The sequence below is a fragment of the Myxocyprinus asiaticus genome, chromosome 7, assembly GCF_019703515.2.
Source record: "Myxocyprinus asiaticus isolate MX2 ecotype Aquarium Trade chromosome 7, UBuf_Myxa_2, whole genome shotgun sequence".
NCBI classification, from domain to species: domain Eukaryota; kingdom Metazoa; phylum Chordata; class Actinopteri; order Cypriniformes; family Catostomidae; genus Myxocyprinus; species Myxocyprinus asiaticus.
The window spans coordinates 20,121,747-20,143,790 of NC_059350.1; the positions used below are offsets into that span (position 1 = coordinate 20,121,747).

A 22,044-nucleotide genomic window follows, 5' to 3' on the forward strand; every position below is an offset into this window, starting at 1 on the left:
CACAAGTGATTATCGTCGCGCGACAGTTTGCAGATTAAATTTTCTTCTGCATCCTTCTCTGTAGAGCGCTCAGAACCGGCCCACAAAATCAGAATCACAAAGAATCAGCCACGAGTTTGTGGGCGCGTTTGCGGCGGTGCCTGATAGGGCTGGGCAATATGACGATGTAATCGGATATCGACAAAGATCCCGATGCCGACTGCGAACAGATGATGATCGACAATATCGGGAAATGGCAAAACCATGGATCAGGGAAGTCGCCAAATATATTAAACATCGGCCAGGTTGTGAAACTAGCACCCGCCACTCGCAAAATGCGACGAGGCTGAATCCAGTTTGCAAGCTCCTCGTCCAAATGTATTTCATGCGTGCGTAATTTTCCTCATCTGCCCGCAATAAGCGGGCGACCTGTAAGACAGAGTGACACACGACAAGAAATGTTGTTAGTCACAAAAACATGCGCTTGAAGAAACACACTTGAATATATTTTTAAGAACAGACAAAAGAAAAGCCGTCAATGCTTGTCTGATTCGCTGTTTGTTCAGAGACGTGCAGCACGAGCCTGTCTTGTGGAACAAGCGCATGTAAAGTGTTTTCAGTCTTTTTTCTCTGTTTCATTCATCTAAAAACTGTTTGCAAGAATAACGTCATCTATGAGAATGCTGCAAATTATCTCTGATCATCTCAGGATGTGCTGTGAGATTAGTTCGCGTTTTTTCCACGCGGTTAGCATGCATTGTGAACTCAACTCTGCAGGTTCAGTAATATATATCTTTGTATTAAAGAAACAAAGACAAAAGTCTTTAAATCATAAAGTAATACAAGACACATTCACCTTGAACCTAAAATTGAGTTTTCTTTTCTTTTCTTTAGGCAGCATTAACGTATTACCAAAATGCAATACAAACACAAATTTGATAAGACATTCGACATTTGGCATTATTATTTTGTTAACACAAGGGAATTTATTAGGTCTCAAGTTATTATGATTATTATTATTGTCTTTACATTAATAATTGTCTTTGGTTCTTAATCTGTAGGCTATTAAAATTGAGTGCCATCTGGTGCCGTTGACGGATTCCTAATGCAAATGGAGCTGTTGGATATTTGGGGAGGTGGTTAAATAAGATTTTTTGATCACTTTGTTATTTTATTGCTTTTTTCATTTAGTTTAAAGTGCAATTTAAATTTAGAAATTTCTTTTATGTTTTTCGTGTTTCAATAAATTAATACAATTTTTAAAGCAAAAAATAAAATCACCGACCCTCGGCAGGGGGGTTGACGATGTAATCAGATATCACAATATTTTTTAAGGCAGTTATCGCTAAAATATTTTTTACATATCGCCCAGCCCTAGTGCCTGATCTATAATTCCTTTAGTGAATCTGGAGTTAAACCAGCGTGTGCAAATAACAGGCGAATTCATTCCCTGCTCAAGCCTGGTTTCAGTTTCACGTGAAGCATGCCCATGGATAAATACGGTCACACTGCTCACATGGATATTTACATATCACGATATAGCAAAATCTCTGTTGATTAACACTTTATATCATTGCCACGATATATATCGTCATATCACCCAGCCCTACGCACACATCACACATACAGTTGTGCTCAAAAGTTTGCATACCCTGGCAGAAATTGTGAAATTTTGGCATTGATTTTGAAAATATGACTGATCATCACTATCTTTTATTTAAGGATAGTGATTATATGAAGCCATTTAATATCACATAGTTCTTTGGCTCCTTTTTAAATCATAATGATAACAGAAATCACCCAAATGGCCCTGATCAAAAGTTTACATACCCTTGAATGTTTGGCCTTGTCACAGACACACAAGGTGACACACACAGGTTTAAATGGCAATTAAAGATTAATTTCCCACAACTGTGGCTTTTTAAATTGCAATTAGTGTCTGTGTATAAATAGTCAATGAGTTTGTTAGCTTTCACGTCGATGCACTGATCAGGCTAGATACTGAGCCATGGGGAGCAGAAAAGAACTGTCAAAAGACCTGCGTAACAAGGTAATAGAACTTGATAAAGATGGAAAAGGATATAAAAAGATATCCAAAGCCTTGAAAATGCCAGTCAGTACTGTTCAATCACTTATTAAGAAGTGGAAAATTCGGGGATCTCTTGATACCAAGCCAAGGTCAGGTAGATCAAGAAAGATTTCAGCCACAACTGCCAGAAGAATTGTTCAGGATACAAAGAAAAACCCACAAGTAACCTCAGGAGAAATACAGGCTGCTCTGGAAAAAGATGGTTTGGTTGTTTCAAGGAGCACAATACGACGATACTTGAACAAAAATGAGCTGCATGGTCGAGTTGCCAGAAAGAAGCCTTTACTGCGCCAATGCCACAAAAAAGCCGGTTACAATATGCCCGACAACACCTTGACATGCCTCAAAGCTTCTGGCACATTGTAATTTGGAGTGACGAGACCAAAATAGAGCTTTATTTTCACAACCATAAGTGCTATGTTTGGAGAGGGGTCAACAAGGCCTATAGTGAAAATAATACCATCCCCACTGTGATGCATGGTGGTGGCTCACTGATGTTTTGAGGGTGTGTGAGCTCTAAAGGCACGGGGAATCTTGTAAAAATTGATGGCAAGATGAATGCAGCATGTTATCAGAAAATACTGGCAGACAATTTGCATTCTTCTGCACGAAAGCTGCGCATGGGACGCTCTTGGACTTTCCAGCATGACAATGACCCTAAGCACAAGGCCAAGTTGACCCTCCAGTGGTTACAGCAGAAAAAGCTGAAGGTTCTGGAGTGGCCATCACAGTCTCCTGACCTTAATATCATCGAGCCACTCTGGAGAGATCTCAAACGTGCGGTTCATGCAAGACGACCAAAGACTTTGCATGACCTGGAGGCATTTTGCCAAGACGAATGGGCAGCTATACCACCTGCAAGAATTTGGGGCCTCATAGACAACTATTACAAAAGACTGCACGCTGTCATTGATGCTAAAGGGGGCAATACACACTATTAAGAACTAAGGGTATGCAGACTTTTGAACAGGGGTCTTTTCATTTTTTTCTTTGTTGCCATGTTTTGTTTTATAAAAACTGTTATTCTATTATAACCTACAGTTGAATATGAATCCCATAAGAAATAAAATAAATGTGTTTTGCCTGCTCACTCATGTTTTCTTTAAAAATGGTACATATATTACCAATTCTCCAAGGGTATGCAAACGTTTGAGCACAACTGTACAAACACAACAGCCATGTCAGTGATCAAATTATGGGGAAAGAAGCTCTTAACGCTATCTGTTGTACAACACAAGCCCATATGGGCCTCTGTAAGGCGCAATTTAATTACCACAGAAGCATGTCAAGTCTTAACTATCACGAAAATGCAGAACACGACGTTGTTTACAAGTGCTTTTAGTGGAGTTCAAAGCGGTGCTTGACGCTGGTGTTGACACCCTGACACGAATCATGAATGCAGCTGCACGATTGCTGCAGTAAAGCGTTCTGCCGGCTGATTAATATTATGGAGGATGAGAGTTTAAGAGGTTTAATGCCCATTGCAATGAATATGCTATCTGTGGGTGGACTAGTTTTTTCAATTAGTGAACCTCCCATTTAGACTTTGGGAAACGTTTAATGTTATTTGGTGCTATTTTAGTGCATTTATATCTTTATAGTGTGGAAGGCTTTGTTTGGAAAATATTAATAACGCATTAGTGTTACATATTGTTTTGTTTTCTTTCCTAAGAAGGAAATAAAAGCATTTTGACAGGAAAATAAGTATATAGAGTAAAATTTCAGCACTCTCAAAATCTGCGATTAATCGCAATGAACTATGAAAAATTATCTGATTAATCGCAATTAAAAATGTAAATCGACTGACAGCACTAGTTTTTATTAATTAAAGACAAAATCCTTATCCAGTAATCACAAATGACTTGACAAAACATGGAAAATTCATGGAAATTCATTGTGTTGCAACCCTGTTTATAATACACACCTACATACCTTAAGAACATACTTTATTTACAGTTGAGAAGTTTTCAGAATTCAGAACATACTCTGTAAGTATGGGACTTCAGATTTTTCAGTATGCAGATACAGAGTTTTGCCAGCCATTTCTCACATTCACAATGCAGCGCTTCCTCGTGGCCCCTGCTGCAACCAGCATACAGCGATGTGTAGCTGCACCCTTGCTGCTTCGTGTGGCAAAGCCTGCCGAAGCAGACTGTTGGCTGTTGTTGCCCCCTTAACCTGACACTTTAAGCCATCCTCGGCGGAAGCGGTGACCAATTGTCAGAGCTGGGAGCAGAGCTGCATGACAGAGGTGGAAAGCTAATGAAGTGGTCCAAGAGTGGGCAGCCACAAAAGAGTGAGAGGTGACAGGGTACTGGACAAGCGCCCAGCAGAGAGACGAATCAGCCCACAGAGATGAGGACAGGAGGAGGAGGCAAAAAACTGAGACCAGGTGACAGCAACGGCAGATGACAGCCTCACCACCGGGAGCAGAGATAGCTCAGTGTTGATGTAACACTGACCGGGTACATCACTCCAGTCACAGAATGAGAGAGAGAGACAGAGAGAATTGAGACAGCAAGAGAGAAAGAGAGAGAAGGCAGCTGTTTGGCAAACTGTTAATGTGGAAATGTATACCCCTTCTTTAAAGACCAGCATGGGATGCTGGTGTGCTGGTGCTCCTAGTAGGCTTCTTAACTAAGTTAACCGGCAAGAGTAACTTGGTCAACCATCATCACTAGAAAGCGCATGCAGGTCAACCAGCTTCAACACAAGTTTTGCTGGTCCACTTGCTAGATCAGCACTAACCAGCAAAAACCTGGCTGGGCCAGCATTTCAATTGATGCTGGTCTATGCTGGTCTTTTCAGCAGGGTAAGACCTCAATGGTAGCTTTATGAGAGAAATAAATGCTTAAGATGAGATTATGACAAGATGGAATCTGAAAGATCAAGATAAGACACTTGGGATCATGGTTTATGAAAGTCTAATAACACAGTAAGTAAACAAAAAGTACTCATTTTCGGTGAGCTTAATCTTGGTATTTTGGAGTCATTTGTGACTTATAAAGGAAAAAATAACAAATTTGGCTGGCGGATTTAGCTGATAAATTATTCAGTGCTCACTGTAACATGAATTTGAATGGAAATTTTGCTCTATTTTTAGCGGCTAACCGAAAGGTCACCGGAGTGGTGTGACTTTGTATCTCTGCACTCACATCTCCAGCTTGTACTTTTCTGCTTATCTTCGAAACAAAGGGCATGTGTGCGTGTGCCACACGCCCCGTCTCTGTCTGATAGGACACGCGACCCAACACGCTCTTAATTAGAGAATGCCTTTCCAGGTGCTGACTGGGCTACACTAGGTCCATCCGCTGACATCTGACTGGTGACATTACCAGCCGGTGCCTCCTCATACAACACCCCATCGCCACCTCGCTCACTGCCTGCACTTGCGATATGAAGCTTGCAAACTCTCCGAATGGCTGCTGATGCTCTTTAGCTTGGGTAGTCGTATCCTGTACCCTAACCCTGTTTTACCTTAAAACCTGTTTAGGATGCACGTCATCATTAATCAGAGGCATCGGCGTGAAGCGTGGTTCGCCTGTGCAGATTGATGAGAGGGGTCAGCTCTGTTGTGGATGGTGTATGTACAGGATTTTGGGGTGGAGGGGAGATCAGATGACTGCTGAGGAGAGTGTGGTACAGACAGGGGTGAGTGATCATTGCTGATCTGTAAGAGAGATGAAAGGAGCGGAGAGTGAGGGAGGCAGGGAAAAGGATGGGTAGGCACTTGCAAGGAAAAGACTGACAGTAAAGGAGAGAAAGTGTGATACTGAGATCAGACACAGGCGGAACAATTTTTGGCATTGTGAATTGCCTTAGTGACTAGTCGACTAATTAGTCTGAAGGAAGGCCTTTATAATTAGGTTCACTTGACCATAAACGGACACCTTTCTAAAGCCCAAAGTATACTTTGTTTTTACGCGTATGCTAGCGTGTGCATACAGGGTGCATGACGTAAATTTCGGGTACGCTAGCACTGTACTCGTGCAGACCTATTTTTTTCTAACCGTGCATACTCTGTACGCGTATTCTACGTATGCACCTGAAGTTGTTTGCATTAATCACTGCAACACTCACAGTTGGGCCATTGTTTCAAGAAATATTGCAAGACAACATAAATGCTGGTGAGCAACAAGAGACGAAGGTGAACACAACAACCATGAATATTCACGTAATGAGCACGTGTATGAGGTGGCCTGGAGATACCTGCGTTTGTTTAACTCGAGTCTGAAAGACTGTAAAGGCATCTTTATGGGTGTAACTCCTGAAAAGCAATAGTCCAGTATCACATGGCAGTCGTAGTGTGCATATGTCGATCTCATGTGTACGCACGTGTACACGGTCAGATGAAGTATAGTTTGAAAGGCTAAAGCGATCAAGCGTATGCGTACATTTGATCGCTTTAGCCTTTCAAAGAACCAAAGTATACTTTGGGCTTAAGGGGGAGTTTACATAAGACCTGTTTTTAAGATGAATGGAGCATAACGAAATTATGCAGAATGCAGGGGTCACAAAATGTTTTTTTTTTTTTTTTTTATCTTCACAACTTAAAAATACAACGCTTGTGGTAGGACATTCATAAACAATGTGAAATGAGACGCAACGGTCAAAGTTTATATGGCTGTAGTGGGTTTTTCTCTGCAAACTGTCTAAGAAGTTCTGCACAGCATGCTAGTTAAACCGCCAAGACTAAAATATATAATGACCCCCCCCCAAAATCAACAAGAATTAGTCAAACTCACTAATCGACTATTCGGTTGTTGGGAGAATAGTCAACTAGACAATCATTGTGTGTATTAATAAAGTATAGGTTTTGTTAAAAGTAGAGGAAAAAGGCCTGTGTGTAAATTTGAAACAAGGAGATGGTGTGTGAGACAGAACCAATGGCCTGTGTTCTTCTCCTGGCACTGTGGCACCGATAGGAAGTGGCTCCATGTCTTAATGTTAATTATTCATTGAAGCCTGATTAGAAATGGCCCACTTTTACGGCATAGTGAGTGAGAAAATAAATGGTTCTTACTCTCATCAGGATCTATGAAATGGGCAGTGTGAGCTTTGTAATGCTGAAGAAACAAATCAACACCAATTCTCTTGATTTTTCTCTTGTTGTAATGAATAAATGTCAAATATAAATGTAATTTTATGCTTAAATACAAAAGGTGAACATAAACACACTGTTAGATCTTCACACCAGATGATTTAGGCAGAGCATGTTCTTTGTTTTCATAACACAGCACTGCCCATAAAAAGGTCCCTCTGGTCTTTCAATCAATTCTAGTGGTCACATCATCTATACTGAATCTGCAAAGATGATTTAGCTTATTGCTTCTTCATCCATTTCCATCTTGTCTAATTGATGATCCCTTCCTTTTAATATGGAGCCCAGATCCAAAGTCAGACTGCGTCAAATTAGGCATCAGTGGAAGCAAGTAAAAAATCATCTTCTGCATTGGTGCTGAAACTTATTACCACGCTTTCATAAAAATCCACAACATTAAAGGTTCCCCTAAAAATTAAAATTATTTTGTGATTTATTTACCCTCAAGTCGTTACACAACGTAAGATAGCTTTGGCTTCAAACTTGGCACATAAAAACATGTTGAACTAGGTTTGGCGTCAGTGAATCGAAATGGTTTGACATCAGTGGTCTCGTAACCAGTGCTGTATAGGTTACTTCTAAAATATAATTAGGTACTGATTATTTCGATAAATATCTAATCATTAATTTCAAATGTATTAAGTAGCAATTAACACTCCTTTGAATAAACATTAGGAAACATAAAATCAAATGGAAACTTGCTATTTGTCAGTTGTTGACTAAAACAATTCTTAAAAGGGTCATAAAAATGAATGTTACGCAACATAAAAGACAACGAGAACATGCTTGTATTTTTAATTTAAAAATAATTGTTGTTTTTGGGGAAATTAGGAATAGGGATTGGACTTTTTATTATCCAGTTTTGAAATCAATAATGAGAGAATGTCTCCAGTTATGTTGTAGAGATGATATATTTTCTGCTCATAATTATTCATGAGAAGGTGTGGCCTTAACCTAAGACCTTTGCTTTTTCTGCCATCCTGAAGCATGTGCATTTGCAGGGTGCGAAAGCACAAAGTTGCATGTGACTGACCCTGTTTTTTGTACAGAAGAGTGTCTAGAATTATGGACAGGTGGATGAGGCCTTGTTTGAAATGCATTATTTTCGATGCAGAGTGAAAATACAAACAGTTTAACATTTATTTGTGCTATTAATTTAGAAACTAAATTTAAAATGGAAACCAAATGCCCTGTGTGTATTTGTGGATTGTATTAAGCAATTTCAGTGCAGTGTATTAATTTTGTTAGCTACATGCACACATGGCTAGATGTTACATAAAATATGAAAAAACAGGCCACTCAGACCATGATCCATATGTAATCCATAAAAATGTAACTATAATCTGTAATGTAATGTTATCCAATTACAAGTATTAAATTTTTGTGAGCTGAATACGTAAAACAGATGTAATCTGTTACTACCCAGAACTGTTCATAACTGAACTTATCACATCAAGTTTGGATATGTGGAAGCGCAAATGAGATTTGATTAGCGTAGGGAACGATTTTCAGTAAATAGCAATTTAAATTTTAGTCTGTTACACAAAGCTGTTGTATGGCCTCAGAAGACTTGTATCATTGTCATATAGACTATGATCATATGACAGAGTTTTTATTTTTAGGGAAACTAATCCTTCCTTCAACTAAGCTTTCATGTTGCATGTTGCTGTAAACAAAAACATGAGTGCCAGAAAATGGTTCAAATCCCTCTGTTCTCCTTCTCTTGCCCCACAGCAGCGAACCAGAAGGAGGCCCTAAAGGGTCAATTCTGTGTGAAGGAGGAGCCCCAGGCGGAAGAGCCCCTGAGCTCTCAGAGGGGCCCCAGCTACAGCTTCTGCCAAGAGGGGCCTCCAGGGGCCACCAAGCCACGAGAGGAGGGCAGTCCCATGTTGGGCAAGAGCTGCATACTCAGCCAGGACATCAACGTCAAAGTGGCCTCTGAACTGCTTATGAAGCTTTCAGGTCAGCAGATGTATTTTGGTGCATGTGCTTATATGCGTGTGTATTTTCAGGCATGCTTCCTCAGAGCTTGTGTCTATGTATGCTATTGAGGAAACTCAAAGGCCAGAGGACTGAGTGAGTGGGTGTGTGAGGGAGAGATGTATGTGCTTTATATTTTGTTTCTTGTCTTTGACGAATATCTTAAGGTCATATTTAGAGTAACCTTCACACTATACAGCTACTAAGGTTACAGGAAAATCAACAAAAGATTATAAATTGACATCATAAATATTAAATGTCTATAAGTTATGTAAAATGCTCAGGATACCACTGTCAAGTCACCATAAAATCAATCATTCATTTATGTTTGGACTTATTTGTATGTAAAAATCTATGACAGTCCCTGAATACTAATCTATCTATCTATCTATCTATCTGTCTATCTGTCTGTCTCAGCCAGCTAGCTTTTCTTATTTTTCTTTTCTTTCTTTCTGTGCATCTTTTCTTTTTCTTTCCCTCTCTCACTCTCTGACCTGCTGCTATCCATTCTACCTATACTACATCACCCACTCACATGTTTTTTGGGCAGAAGGAAGAGGGTCAATTCCTTTTCATGTTGTTCAGTCAATGTGCTTTTTATCCTGGGCTGTCCTCTGCCAAAATAAACCCATTGATTGCTCTTTTGAGCCGCTGGTCCAATCTTTATCTGAACTCCATAGGACAAGGGGATTTAAAAGTTCAGGACTGAGAAGTACTCTTTCACATCCATCCTGTACACTTTGCTTACATGTACACTTACTGAGCACTTTATTAGTAACACATGTACACCTGCTTATTCATGTGATTATCTAATCAACCAATCCTATGGCAGCAGTGCATAAATCATACAGATACGGGTCAGGAGCTTCAGTTAATTTGGTAATCACATCAACCATCAGAATGGGGAAAAAATTTGATCTTAGTGATTTCAACCATGGCATGATTGTTGGTTTGAGTATTTCTGTAACTGCTGATCTCCTGGGATTTTTATGCACAACAGTCTCTAGAGTGTACTCAGAATGGTGCCAAAAACAAAAAACATCCAGTGAGTGGCAGTTCTGTGGACAGAAATGCCTTGTTGAAATGAGAGGTCAATGGAGGATGGCCAGACTGGTTCAAAGTGACAGAAAGGTTACGGTAACTCAGATAACCACTCTGTACAATTTTAGTGAGCAGAATAGCATCTCAGAATGCACAACATGTCGAACCTTGAGGCGGATAGACTACAACAGCAGGAGACCATATCGGGCATTTTATTAGGACCATAGAGCTCCTTTGTCGTTTCGGGGTGTTTAGAGGCGGGCTTATCGTAGCTTTATCAAACCTTAATAAAAGACAGATGTAGGGGAAAAATTATTAATATAATGGCACGTGAGTTTTTGTGAGCGATTGCACAGAAAACAATCGGGAGAGTAGCAGAAAATATGTAGAGAATATAAGTACTGCAAAGAAAAAATAATTATAGAGAATTTCTCAGACATAGTATACAATGCAGAAAATGCAGCTCTGCTCGTGGACTTCTGCTTTACTTTCTGCCACTTGCCTCAAGCGAAACTCTGAATATCTTTAAAAGATTTGATGTGACTTACCTTGCAAACTTGTGCAAATTTTGTGATTATTTAGTCCTCAAAAACACTCATTGTATCAACGCGGAACCTTGTGAACACAACTCGGCTTCCAGGCTGACTGATAAAATGTCCTGTGTGTGTCTACTCACGGAAGTTCCATCGAACCAGCCAATCAGATTTGCGCTGAGTTGATAGGGAAAACGTTTTGTGTGCAATAAGCATCAGACGATCAGAGAACGAACTGTGGGCGGTCCGTGGGTGTGCTGTCTAAGGCTGAGACTACTGCACCACTAGCGCAACTGAAAGGAATTGCAAAAATAATCATTGTTTTCAACCAAGCTTTTCAAATAGGCCTCTTATCTCGAACTTGCGTCTCCTACGTGACTCAATATGTTGGACCAAATGAGCCATTATGCCATAGTTCCAACAAAATGAAGGGCTTTTTTTTCCTCATATTAATAACCATATATAAATAAATGAATCAGTAAGGTACAAGGGGGTGTACTATGCCCCTTATACTAAAGTCACAGCTAAAAGGGTGTTTAGGCAAAAATATATTCACAATATAGTATAGCCTCAAGTACCTTTTAAAAAATGGTTACTTAAAAATTAAAGACTCATATTATAATTTAAACATTATTTTATTATATTTTATTAAGCAAATTCATTATGCAAAATCTTTACACTATCTAACAAATAAACAATAACAGAATGTTATTCTATTTGTGCTGCGTAGTGATATACTTAGTGGCAAGGTGAACAGGAAATCAACATGCTGTATTAACCAATCAGCATGCACCAGAACAGTCGATTTATGATTTTAATTAAACAATACTAACTATAACTAAGATAATAGAGGTGAGATTATAGACGTGCTTTTAATGTAATAAAAGAGCTTGAGAGAGAGAGAGAGAAAGACAAAAAAAGTAAGCAAAGCACTTGTCAGAGGAGTCTATTACAGAGGATTATCGGGAGTGATTCACTCTAATGCAGTACATTTGACAGGCACCACACACCAGCTGCTGCTGTTCCCTCCCTCTGATACCTTACACTTCAGGGTGACTCAGCCTCACCAAGATAGAGCTGCTTTTCACACATGTGCTTCCTGACTGCACAGCCCCAGGTCACATTTCCCCAGAGAGAGTGAGAGAGGGAGTGAGTGAAAGTGTGCGTGAACTAGAGACACGCTTTCACCTCTAATTGAACATGTTTGCGTATACAAGTATGATAACCATATCAAGATGTTTGAAAAGGAAGTACACTTCACTGACTACATTTACATGGACACCAGAAAGTGGATTATTGCGAGAAAGCAGCGTTCCCATTTACGAGCACTGTATAAGCGGCATACTCTTTACTCACTTATACATGCTGCTCAGTCAGTAAGCAGCTTTCTCCACAGCAACGTAATTTACTCGCGACGTTTGTGTATATAACAAACATGGTATCTGAGAAAGACTTCACTATTTTATTCCCCATTGCTTTATGTTATTTCCAGATATTCCATATAGAGTTGTTGCTGTGTTTGTAACCTTAACTTCCTATCGTGACCTGCAGTGGAACTGTGCTGCAATAGTGGTGTTTCCCTCTTACATAAAACTTCAGGAGTCCCCCAATTTACCAGTACATATACACAAACATTAGGGATGGTTGAAATTTTACATTGGTGTGTAGAAATGGGTATAGTTTATTGTGTATGTGCTTTTCCCTCTACACTCCCAGAAATGTTTAATTTTTCCCATTTTTTGACTTTTTGGCCTCCATCCTATGACGTTTGTTATCTGGTCTTTTCATGCACATGCGCACTCCTCAAAAACCTGTAAGAATGACATTATGCATTTACATGACCACATAAGCCACAAGCCTGTAAGAATGATGCTTATGCGTTTACATGACCACATAACGCTTTATCCGGGAGAAACCTGGGTGTGTTAATCCACTTGCTCTTAATCCCTTAAACGGCATAAGGAAATTAGTGTTCTGGTTTACATGACATTTTAGAACGCGCTTACTGCAAAACCCTTGGAATAAACAGTTTTCTTAAGTGCATGTAAACATGGTCACGAGCCACTCTTCAAGGGAATGGGATGTCCGTCGATTAAATGAGCATCTTATCGCAGAGAGGGCTTTTGCAGTGTAAACAGGTTAATTCATAAAAATGGGAGTGATCGTATTTTGTGCAATCTAGTTTTGTTTTGCATCTGCTTTTCCAGACTGAGATATTGAAAACTTTCCTGCAACAATAATGCCCCCAGCCCAGCCTCTGACGTTAGGGGTTCTTGGTGTAAAACCAGCAGATTTTAGGGGCCGGTGTGGTTTTTCTGGCCTGGAGCCACTTTTTCTGCAGTGTTAATCGAGCACCCAAAGCTCAATGACAGGTCACTGTGACTTTTCACATAACGACACTCTGTGTGCCACCAAGAGTCTCTTTCCTGTACATCCCACCTCCAGGATGTGTTTTCTCAACCTTTTTCTCTTTTTGTCTCCAGAGGCCAGGAACAGGAACCAATTAGCCTGTTTGTTGTCAAGCTGTGAGGCATTTTTTCACAACATGGCCTCATAGATCCGTCTCAGCACGGCCACAGCGGCGTGCAGACATGCAACCATGTGGATCTTAAAAGCTGCGCTCTGCTAGCTGCAGGCTGTGGATCAATGCCATGGAAACAATGACATCGTCTGTGGTTCTGTGTGTGTGCGCGTGTGATGCAGTGGTGCAGTCTTGAGAGGTCAGCCGGGGGAAGGTCGCCACTGTCTGACTCATATGCTCATAACCACACTGCCCTGCTGACCGAGGATGTCTTGGCAACCCCCTTTGCTCATTCTTAAATGCAAAGTTCACCCAAAAATGAAAAGTGTCATAATTTATTCAGCCTCATGTCATTTCAAACCCATATGACTTGAGTGAGCCATGAACCAGCACTATTGTATACTCGAGAAAGACATTTATCCTAAGGTTATTCCAGGGGGATTGTCCCTGTAATAAGTTCATGGTGAGATTGTGTGAAAGTCATGGAAAGCAAAATCCACCAGACCTAAAAATGGGGGGAAAGAGATTTAAGCTGCGGTCACACTAGACTTTGAGCGAAATTCCTTCGGACACCACATAGAACAGGATATGTAGTCATGCTTGAAGGCTTCTGGTTTTAATAAATAATACATCTCTAATAAAAAATATTATATTCTAAATTTTTAAATATACCATTTACTCGCCTTCCTGCAACAATAAAAAATATGCAGCTTTGAAAAATGTATTCTTTATATTGAGCCAAGATTGGTTCACAATCTTATTCACACGTTCTCTCGTTATACAAGTTTGCCAAGCTTGAGCTTGCATTTCCAGTCTCCCACTGTTGGATGCGTATGAATTGAAGTGAATGTAGTGCAAAGTGTAGTGTGACCGCCCATCTTGCTGCTTTTTTACAAGACATCAGTAAGAATACGTTAAGATGTAAATGTCTTTTTCATGGTATAGATAGCAGCTTCCCGTTTTGAGGTGCTGCATCACTTGATTCAAAGTAGGTCACCTCCCCCACCCCACTCCCCATCAAACCAGTTAACAATGTGTTGACTTCCTCCACATCTGTTTGATGCTAGCTGTTAGCATCCTGGGGCTAATTACCACTGCTGTGTTAGTCCCTCTGCACTTATGGTTCCTGGGTTTCAACAGATGGACCCTGATGCGGAGCTTCACCAGGGGGTACTCAGAACCTGAGATAGGACTGCTTTTCTCTTATTCTTTTGCCTTTGTTCCTATAAATGAGATCCTTTCTTGACCAGGTCATCTCCTTTTCTTTTCTATCTTGGCCTTTGTTATTAAACCTATAGACAATAAGAGGCATCATAACAGAGCCCGTCAATAAGGCTACATGAGCCAGGCTAGCCAGTGGAGATGCGATGGGCTACAGAGTTGACATGTCCTCACAAATCACACTTAAGAATCATACCTCAATGAGCCAGAATTAAGGCTCGATCAATTTGGTGAACTTTGATATGCAAATTTACAACTCTGACCAATAGGAAGCTGCTTTGTGTGACAGTGACCAGTGTGGTACACTGTATATATTTACAATTGATGAGAAAATTATTTTAGTGTTGAATTTCTTTATAACTTCACTCTCCCAGAGTATAAAGTGCTGTCGCTCATCAAACTGCCAGACGAGTAGTTTCTCTGATTTCACATTTGCTTATCTGGCCATACTTTATTACCTGCGGAATTTCAGTGTGCAAGGGTGAATATGCCTAGCCTTTAGTTTGGTTGGAAATGCATGTCCATACACATTTTACAGTGAGAAAGGACTTACGTTCAATAAACACGGACTGTTCTGCCTTTTTTGACAGTTGTTAGTGATGTTGCAAGAATGTGCAAAACTACGTATTTTCAAACTACTCTCGACTAGTCGGTTCGAATAGTCAGTATACATTTTTTTTCTGAAGGGCCGTTTACATGTGTTTTGTGTTAAAAAAAAAAAAAAAAAACAGCCTGCAAGGCCACAACAGAATGGCAACAGCCAAACACATCTATCTGCATGTGTATCGGGCAATGTAGGGGGAATACATTCCCAATACAATACATTCAACTCTATGGCATGAAGCGTCAGCTTCAGTGTTATTCCCATTGCTGTTTTGTGCTTCTGGCCAGCATTGACTCATCCCTAGTTTGAAACAGTATCCCCACCACATGCATTTTATGAAATTGCTTCAAGAAGACAGTCTTTACACAATATAGACTGCAGTTACTCCCCATAAATTGAAACCACTGTGAAGCCTGCATGGCTTTTTGACAATTTCCTCCATCATTCACAGACCTAGCATCACTACATTAGCCTCTTTAGGGCCATGAGGATTCTCTCACTCTCTCTCTCTCTCTGGCACAGCTGAGGGGAGTGTTGCATCATGATGTGCTAAATTATTGAGAGACTGTTCAGCCGCAGGTCTGGGATCAGCTCTCCCTTGTCTCTTTGTGGGCTGTGGTTGCACTGGAGCTCTTTGAAGCGGCTGAACTCTTCACCTCGTGTCTAAGCGGGTCATCCTTTCTGTCGAGCCAGAGGAGACATAGTGCAGAATGACAACCTTGTTCTCTGTCCTCCTCCTTCATCTTTCTCTCTCTCTCTCTCTCTCTCTGTCTTCTTCATTATCTTTAGCTTTTCCTTCACTAATGCTCTATTCCAAAAAGTAGTGAGCTGCCTCCTGAGGCCGCATTTTAAGCTATCATAGGTGCAGTCTTGATGCAAATGCTATTATGATAGGTAGGTAACTTAATTTTGCTGCCTCATAAGATACTTAGTTTTGACCAAATTCTAAGGCAGCATTGCATGTATCTTTCTTGGAGACAGGCAATCCCAAAATGTGATGCAATGAGATCAGTGAAAAATAAATCCATGATGGCGAACAAAGGAAAATAACTGTTGATTCAAAATATACTCATAATTCAGTCAATACTGACAAATATAGATAAAAATAGATCTATAGCTAATTAAAAATAGACTATTTTCCCCCATATTTGTATCTTATGTATTTTTATGTTTTTAAGGGCTTGTGCTGATTCCAGTAAGATGATTCCACAAAGCTGACAGGCTGGAAGTTAGCTTAGCAACATGCTAACACCAAATTCTGTTGCAAGTAATTGTGAGTCGAGTCTCGTGAGGAATGCTATTTGTGTGATATATAGAATTGCTTCCTATGCAGAGCACTCCAAATCAGTCACTAATGTGGTTCTGTCTCTGTTAAGCCTGATTCATAAATGCAGCCACTTTATTACTTGATGTTGCTAGTCCCTGTACTGTGAAGTGGGTGTTCCTACTGCTGTCGCTCTAACGTTATTGGCGGACTGCACATCTAGCCAAATCTTTTGAAAATTTTATCACAAATAAGACGTATTGCCAGTAAAACTGAGATAGCATTCTAATTTGACAAGGAATTTGTTTTCTTGTCACTAAAAATGAACATTCTGGAGAAACTGCTGACAATTTCTTTTCCACGCATAATTTTTTAATATATCAATGTATGTGGTTACAAACAAATCATATAGAACAGTGAAATCGCTCATAGAAACTTTAACTTCTCCTCTGTCTTGCCTCTGCACTCCACTCCACCAGGAGATGGATAACGTGAGCTTCACTGACACTGTCTTCACTCCTATTGGTAGTCGCTGCAAACAGTCGCTCATCATTTGCATAAAGTTAAACTTTTCTCAACTTTCAAAGTTGCAGGACATGCCCATATTTAGTCGCCAATGGTCGCTGATGCTAATGTCGCCCAGAGTCACAACTCTCATTGAAAATAAATGAGATCCTGTTGTTTTGTTTCTGGAAGTTGCAGCATGCATGAAGGGGGCTTTAGGATACTGCCTAAAGGCTAGTGTATACTTTGTTGTCCTGTGTGCCATTACGTTTGGGCATTCTAGTCTTTTAAAGTATAATAATTTGACCATGAGTCTGTATGAACTGGTTCAAAACCATGTGCACTACGACTGCTATGTAACCCTCTTTAGTATGGTCAAATCCAGGCACATGCACAGACGATGCACACAGTCATGTACAGGTACTTGAGGCTAGAAAAACTGGGCTGTGCACTGACTGTGCTGATGTAGAAATGTACATCGTGCATACCTTGTGTGAGACATAATGGTATACGGATAAAAAAGGCAGTTTAGAAGGCAGTTGCCAATGTAGGCAGTGCAAGACATAGTGGTATCTGGATAAAGAAGGCAGTTTAGAAGGCAGTTGCCGATGTAGGCAGTGCAAGACATAGTGGTATCCGGATAAAGAAGGCAGGTTAGAAGGCAGTTGCCGATGTAGGCGGTAGGTTTTGGAACAGACCTGAAGTCTTCCCACTTGTAAATGTCTTTTTTTAATATTCTGCTGTTTCCTCTCTCTCTCTCTCTCTCTCTCTCTCTCTCTCTCTCTCTCTCTCTCTCTCTCCTTTTTTTCAATCTTTATTTCCTCTTCCTTATGTCTGTACCCCCACTCATTTTCCTGGTGTCTTCTGAGTGCATCAATTTTCTTTCTCTCTCTCTTTCTTTCTCTCTCTCTCTCTCACCTGATTTCATATTCTTGGGCTACTGTACAGTGCATCAAAGGGCACGTGATGAGGGGGGTTTGCATGTGTTGAATGACTAATGCTCTAAGGCCTGTCAGATTGTTTAGTATGCCAAACGGATGCATCGGGAACGATGGTTGATTGATGTCTTCATTGTCTAAATGGGGGTTATGAAGTTTGCAGCGCATGTCTTTGTCACCATCCTTCGTCTGCTTTATGCTTCACACTTCTGCAAAACTCTACACTAACATTTTGGTAAACATTTTAAGGGCACAGTCAAAAATGTAGGGCACAATCAGAGGTCAGTTGTTTTAAATCTGTTACAAGGCGCGAGTTCGAATCCAGGGCGTGCTGAGTGACTCCAGCCAGGTCTCCTAAGCAACCAAATTGGCCTGGTTGCTAGGGAGGGCAGAGTCACATGGGGTGACCTCTTCGTGTTTGCGATTAGGGGTTCTCGCTCTCAATGGTGCATGTGGTAAGTTGTGCGTGGATCGCGGAGAGTAGCATGAGCCTCCCATGCTGCGAGTCTCCGCGGTGTCGTGCACAGCGAGCCACATGATAAGATACGCGGATTGACTGTCTCAGAAGCGGAGGCAACTGAGACTTGTCCTCCGCCACTCGGATTGAAGTGAGTAACCACACCAGCACAAGGACCTACTAAGTAGTGGGAATTGGGCAATCCAAATTGGTAGAAAAAAAAAGTCTGTAACGTGTAACTGTTAAAGTATTATTACAGATTCAGAAACAAAATATGCTTGATATGTAAAGTACATCTTCTCTGATAAACCTTTTTCAGGCTTTTTAAGCTAACTTTACAGGCAACACCAAACAACATCAGTCCCAACTGATCACCTTTATGAGCATCTCATAAACTAAAAATTTATAAATGACACTATATACTTCCATTTGCCAGTAAAAACATTATATTGGTAATTTATGACAGATTAGTAGTTCATCAACACTCAAATATTACTGTATAATCAAACATTCATGACATTCATAACTGTTTGAATGTATTTTCAATTGCAACTCTAAGCATTGTGTAATGTAAAAATGTTTAATGTTAATGTTATTCTTAAAAGTTATGAAATACTAACAATATATTTTCTATGACGTGCACATAAACTACCTCACAGTTTTATTGAAGATGCATGTCTGCATCCGTATATGATGTTTTTAATTGTTTTTCTATGAAAACCTGTGCTAGACTGAGGTCTTTCACCATTGCGCTGCATCTCACCGAATCTTGTGCATGAGCGCCATGTTTTTAAAATATCAATCATAATTCAAACGCTGTCCGTCATTTTGATATTAAAGAACAAGCAAGAAACTGCTTAACCCATCTTTATGTAGTATATCTGCATATGTGGCTCTGCATGCTAGTAAGAGAGAGGAGAGTGCTCGCAACTAGGGCTGCTCAGTTATGGCAAAAATCATAATCACGATTATTTTGGTCAATATTGAGATTATTCAACACGATTACTAATTGACTTTGGAATCATCATGCATTTATTGAACTTTAAAAAACAAAAAATCTGTGGATTAACAGTGGATTTCCTTTAACTTGAAATGTAAACTGCACTGGGTAGGGGATGAGGCTGTTGTCATATGATAATAATTGTATGTTATGTATGGTAGTCAAATAAAGGAAAGCCTCCATCGCCATCATTTACTGCAGGGATGCTCATAGTTCTATGGAATGAGATCTACTTTTTCATCATGTTATTGCAGCAAGATCTACCATGTACAATAAAGGTTATACATTATCACAATACCAAAATTTCTGCAGTCGGTAGTGAAATGTGATGATTCTCAATACCAGCTTTAATACCACAACAAATAATAACACTAACTAATATGTTAATTATGGAAGAATGGTTTCAAGTTCTTAAGTAATTATTCAAGACTAGTAAACAGTCAGTAATAAAATAACTAACATTAAAAAACAGCAATGTATATAAATTGATTAAAAATAATAGAAACAATTTAAGAAAAGTCTGTGCTTTTTTAACAGCTTTAAACATTTTTAAAAGCAGCATCAAATATTCAAGTAAACATTTAGAATGAAATGCAACATAAAACTACTACTGGTCTTCACTGTATGATTATAAAACATTAATACTTTTTAAAGCTACTAAAGTTATTCAGTCAAGAGCAATGAGTGTTTTCTCGTTTTCTTGTTATGGTTGTTTGATAAATAATGACACACTAGACAGCAGCAGGTCTATTAGCTTACATTTATACTTACAAGTCCGACATTTTAATTCAAATCTGCTTTTTTCTCCACTGTTTATGATCACTCTCTGTTTACATGAATACTTCACCAAGATGGGTATTTTGGTGGAATTTTGAAATGTATTTGACCGTTCAGGTGTGCATTAGTGCGAGCATTTTCGGTACACACGTGCATGTTCAGCATACACACATATGCCGCCTGTCAATCAAACAGGGCGCAGCTGTTACTAGATCACTAGCGAATTATAAAATTATGGGCTCTGGATTACTTTCAAAAGCAGAATAAGAATATGAACTTTCTAACAAGTGAGGCCTAGGCTATCACAAATATAGCCGGTTATTTTTTTGTTATTGACATTTTAATCAGTCTGCTTAAGTAAATTCTCTTTCATTTGCCCCTTTAAAAATCCACTTGTCCGGACAAGTGTTAATGTCGAGCCCTGATTAAATAATGGGTAACACTTTATTTGGATGGTCCCAAGTAGATATTTAACTGACTATAAGTGACTTATCAACTGGCTTGCTATAGCTAGTAAACAGTGTTTCAACAAACATTCGGTAGACTTTCAGTAGCCTGTATATAGATCTTTATTAATGACCTTTTAATGAACTGATGTTCTCAACAATAATGTAAGTAGGTCATTAATAGAGATTTATATACAGGCTACTGAAAGTCTACTGAATGTTTGTTGAAACACTGTTTACTAGCTATAGCAAGTCATTCGATAAGCTGTTACTTTGCTGCCATTATACAGGCTATTGATAGTCTACTGAATGTTTGTTGAAACATTGTTGAAACACTGTTTACTAGCTATAGCAAGCCAGTTGATAAGTCACTTATAGTCAGTTAAATATCTACTTGGGACCATCCAAATAAAGTGTTACCAAATATTGTATTCAACATTCTCTGATAAAATTTTTTTTCTTCTGCAGTATAGCTCCTAAAGTAAATGTATGTTGTTTTAAAGGAGTTTTAGACATTATTTTTAAATACAAGCCAAAAAAAGACTAATCAAAAACTTATTTTGTTCCAGTGTATAATGGGCTAAGACTACACTCTCTCACCTTTGTGTTCACTTCAATCCATCTTTAACTAAAAAAAAAACAATCTTTCTCTTCTTAATAGAGCTGCATATCATCTTCATGATAATATACACACAGTGAACGGGACACATATATTATGATTCACTAGGTCGCGAGCCATCACATTATAATCTAGCTGCAGCAAACGCATGCGAGTGTGTGTGTGTCCAATAGTATCCATCTGCAGAGCCACAGATCAGTGTGAGTGTATAAACTGCTATGCACTCTCAAATTAACTCTTTCTCCATTGCAACTGGGAGATTTCAGCATGCGAGTCATGGGAAGTTTGATATGACGAACTCTTCACAAACTGGAAGAACTTCAAAGATCTTTCAAAATAAAAGTCCCACTGAAATGAGAGCTCTATTCAACTGGATTCGGGAAATTGAAGACATTATGACAGAAAAATATTATTACTGTATAAAAGTGTAATATTCAAAGCAGTCGCAATAATACTCATAGTAACAATAATAATATTATATAATATTAAATAGTTATATTATTAGTATTAGTATTATTATCTTTAAGCAATATCACAAAAGCTGAATACAAGTACTTAATATCAGCATGTTGTGATTCAGCCATGGCAGCTTTTCGCCTCAGGTAATCAGATTTTTTCATTTAATGTGTTCATTAATATTGTAAAGCTCTGTTGTGCATCTTTTTTTTTTAATTATTATTCACCAAAAATAATATATATATATATATATATATATATATATATATATATATATATATATATATATATATGTATATGGTGTGGTTGTTTCAAGGAGCACAATACTTGTTGACCCCTCTCCAAACATAGCGCTTATGGTTGTGACTCCAAATTACAGTGTGCCAGAAGCTGTGAGGCGTGTCAAGGTGTTGTCAGGCATATTGTAACCAGGCTTTTTTGTGGCATTGGCTTTGTTTCTGGCAACTCGACCATGCAGCTCATTTTTGTTCAAGTATCGTCGTATTGTGCTCCT

General features: G+C 39.2%; 1 protein-coding gene across 6 annotated transcripts in view; it reads left to right on the forward strand.

The window, feature by feature from the left end:
• Window positions 1–22,044, forward strand: part of LOC127443875 (zinc finger protein 827-like) — a 121,932-nt gene that overhangs the window by 51,822 nt on the left and 48,066 nt on the right. For all 6 annotated transcript variants that reach the window (XR_007897714.1, XM_051702877.1, XM_051702875.1 and 3 more), the window contains exon 5: window positions 8,904–9,131. Coding sequence is in view for 5 of the 6 variants with exons in the window: in XM_051702877.1 (XP_051558837.1) it covers window positions 8,904–9,131 (228 nt within the window). In the remaining variant the exon portion in view is untranslated. The remainder of the gene's footprint in view (window positions 1–8,903; window positions 9,132–22,044) is intronic.